Consider the following 2,181-nt stretch of genomic DNA (forward strand, 5'->3'; position numbering starts at 1 on the left):
ATACATTCATGTTACCATCAGGACGAATTGTAATACATTTTCACGTACCGCTGCCATCAGGTTAAAATTTTCCAATTTATGACCAAATACAAACTAGTGACATTCCCATCAGCCATCAGCGTTATCATGCTAACACTTTAAACTAAGACGATGAACATGGTAACCTGCTAAAAATCAACAAATAAGATTAATATTACTAAAACAAATAAAGTTATTGAATCTTGAATCCAGAGGTAGAGACAGACTTCCTGCTAAAGGACAGCCTTCTTAAAGAAGAATTCTTCTTATTTAAACAATAAGAAGTTGACATCCTCTCAGACCAAAACAAAACTGTGAATTTACTTGGACTGAACTGGACTGAATCATGGTCTTGCCATTGAATCAAATTTGAATCTGAATATGAGAACGAGAACAAAAGTTTACAGCCTGTGTTTCTCACCGGTTCATTTTACAGGACGAACCCACCGGAAGTCATCACTCCATTTCTATACGACGAACTGAGCGGACCTGAATATTATTTACATCTTCTGCCTTCGCTCTTGAACTCTTCACATTTTATCGAGTATGTATCTTTTGCATTTGCAACCTTTATGATCACTAAAAAAACAATATGTAGATGAAGGAGCCGCTTAAGTTACGTTCCGAGAAGACTTAATTTGGGCTAACTTCAGCTAGCTAACCTCACGTTACTGTTAGCCAGAATGCTATTGAAACCAACGTTAGCATGCTAGCTGTTTCTTTGTAACAGCGCTAGAAAGCAATTCGAAGCGAGGCAGCGTATCATTGTTATATTACGGTTATATTGAGCAAGTAACTGACTCAAGTAGATAGATGGTAGTTAATGTTGCTGCTTTTGTAAACAAGATAGTATTATAATCGCTTCTGCAACATTACTCGTTGTGGTATCTGTCTGCGTGAACTTACACATTTATGACTTTTTCCTCCTCCTTTTTCCAGAGCCTCTGGGACTCTCATCTCAGCGAGAATGACAGACAGATACAACATCCACAGTCAACTGGAGCATCTTCAGTCCAAGTATATTGGCACAGGACACGCCGACACCAGCAAGTGGGAATGGCTGGTCAACCAGCACCGGGACTCTTACTGCTCTTACATGGGACATTTTGACCTGCTCAACTACTTCTCTGTCGCCGAGAACGAGAGCAAAGCGCGTGTCCGCTTCAACCTGATGGAGAAGATGCTTCAACCATGTGGACCACCAGCTGACAAACCTGATGATGCCTAGATTACACTGGAGTGAGCAGTGGATGTTTTTTTTTATAGAAGTTGGTGTTTCTTTTTTGTTGGACATTCAACTTTTTCTTCGAGACACATTGTTGTGCTTCTCTAAAATTTCTGACCATAAAATTAGAACTACTGCTACAGTCTTGTATGACCCTGCCTACAAGATACCTGGACACAGATCATTGTTTCTTGCCCCATACAGCTCTACAGCCTTCAGGGAAATGGGAAATTAGCTACAAAGGTGAAGGAAAGTAGAGTGGGAAGGTCTTCAAGATCTAAACATTCATCAGAGAACAGAATAGAAAACATGTACAAAGTAGTGTACTATCATCTGTCAAGTATTTGTATTAACTGATGGAGCTGTATTCCGAAATGTCTGCTTTAATTAAAGTTTCTTTTTCTCTATGTTGGCATGTTCAAATGCTTTTATATTTCATGGTTCAGATTAGTCAAAAGGCACCTGCTCACTCATTCATGTTACTGTTTGAAATGTAGTAATTTCTCATCACAAAGTCAGTACTCCGACGACATACAGATGGGTGACAAATTAAAGTAAAGCCAGCAAAGAGTGGCTTAGTGCAGTGTTGGGCCACCTCGAGCAGACAAGTCGCTTCAATGCTCCTTGGTTGATATTCTCCAAGTGTCTGTAATGCTACGGGAGGGAGGAACACCAATTTCCTAAAAGATGTCCTCTTATTTTGGTGTTTTTATGATGGTGATGTTGATAGCTGTTGCACCCAAATCTTCCATAGGTGTTCAGTTCAATCTGGTGACTGCGAAGGCCATAGCATATGATTCATATCATATTGATACTCATCAAATCAAGTGAGGAAAACAGGAAAAGAAGGAAACATTTTGTCACTGTTAAAATTTAAGATATGACAAATATTTACTGTACATGAGGACGGAAAATATATATTACAGCCATAATGTACA

The 2,181-nt window shown here is 39.2% G+C and overlaps 1 protein-coding gene across 1 annotated transcript; it reads left to right on the top strand.

Moving 5' to 3' along the window:
* The first annotated feature begins 466 nt into the window (after positions 1-466).
* On the top strand, positions 467-1,650 carry sf3b5 (splicing factor 3b, subunit 5). The gene is made up of 2 exons (XM_070916290.1): positions 467-562; positions 958-1,650. The coding sequence occupies exon 2, from the start codon at positions 986-988 to the stop codon at positions 1,244-1,246; it is 261 nt and encodes an 86-aa protein (XP_070772391.1). The 5' UTR covers positions 467-562; positions 958-985; the 3' UTR covers positions 1,247-1,650.
* The last annotated feature ends 531 nt before the right edge of the window (positions 1,651-2,181 follow it).

This window comes from Enoplosus armatus, chromosome 12, assembly GCF_043641665.1.
Source record: "Enoplosus armatus isolate fEnoArm2 chromosome 12, fEnoArm2.hap1, whole genome shotgun sequence".
NCBI lineage: Eukaryota > Metazoa > Chordata > Actinopteri > Centrarchiformes > Enoplosidae > Enoplosus > Enoplosus armatus.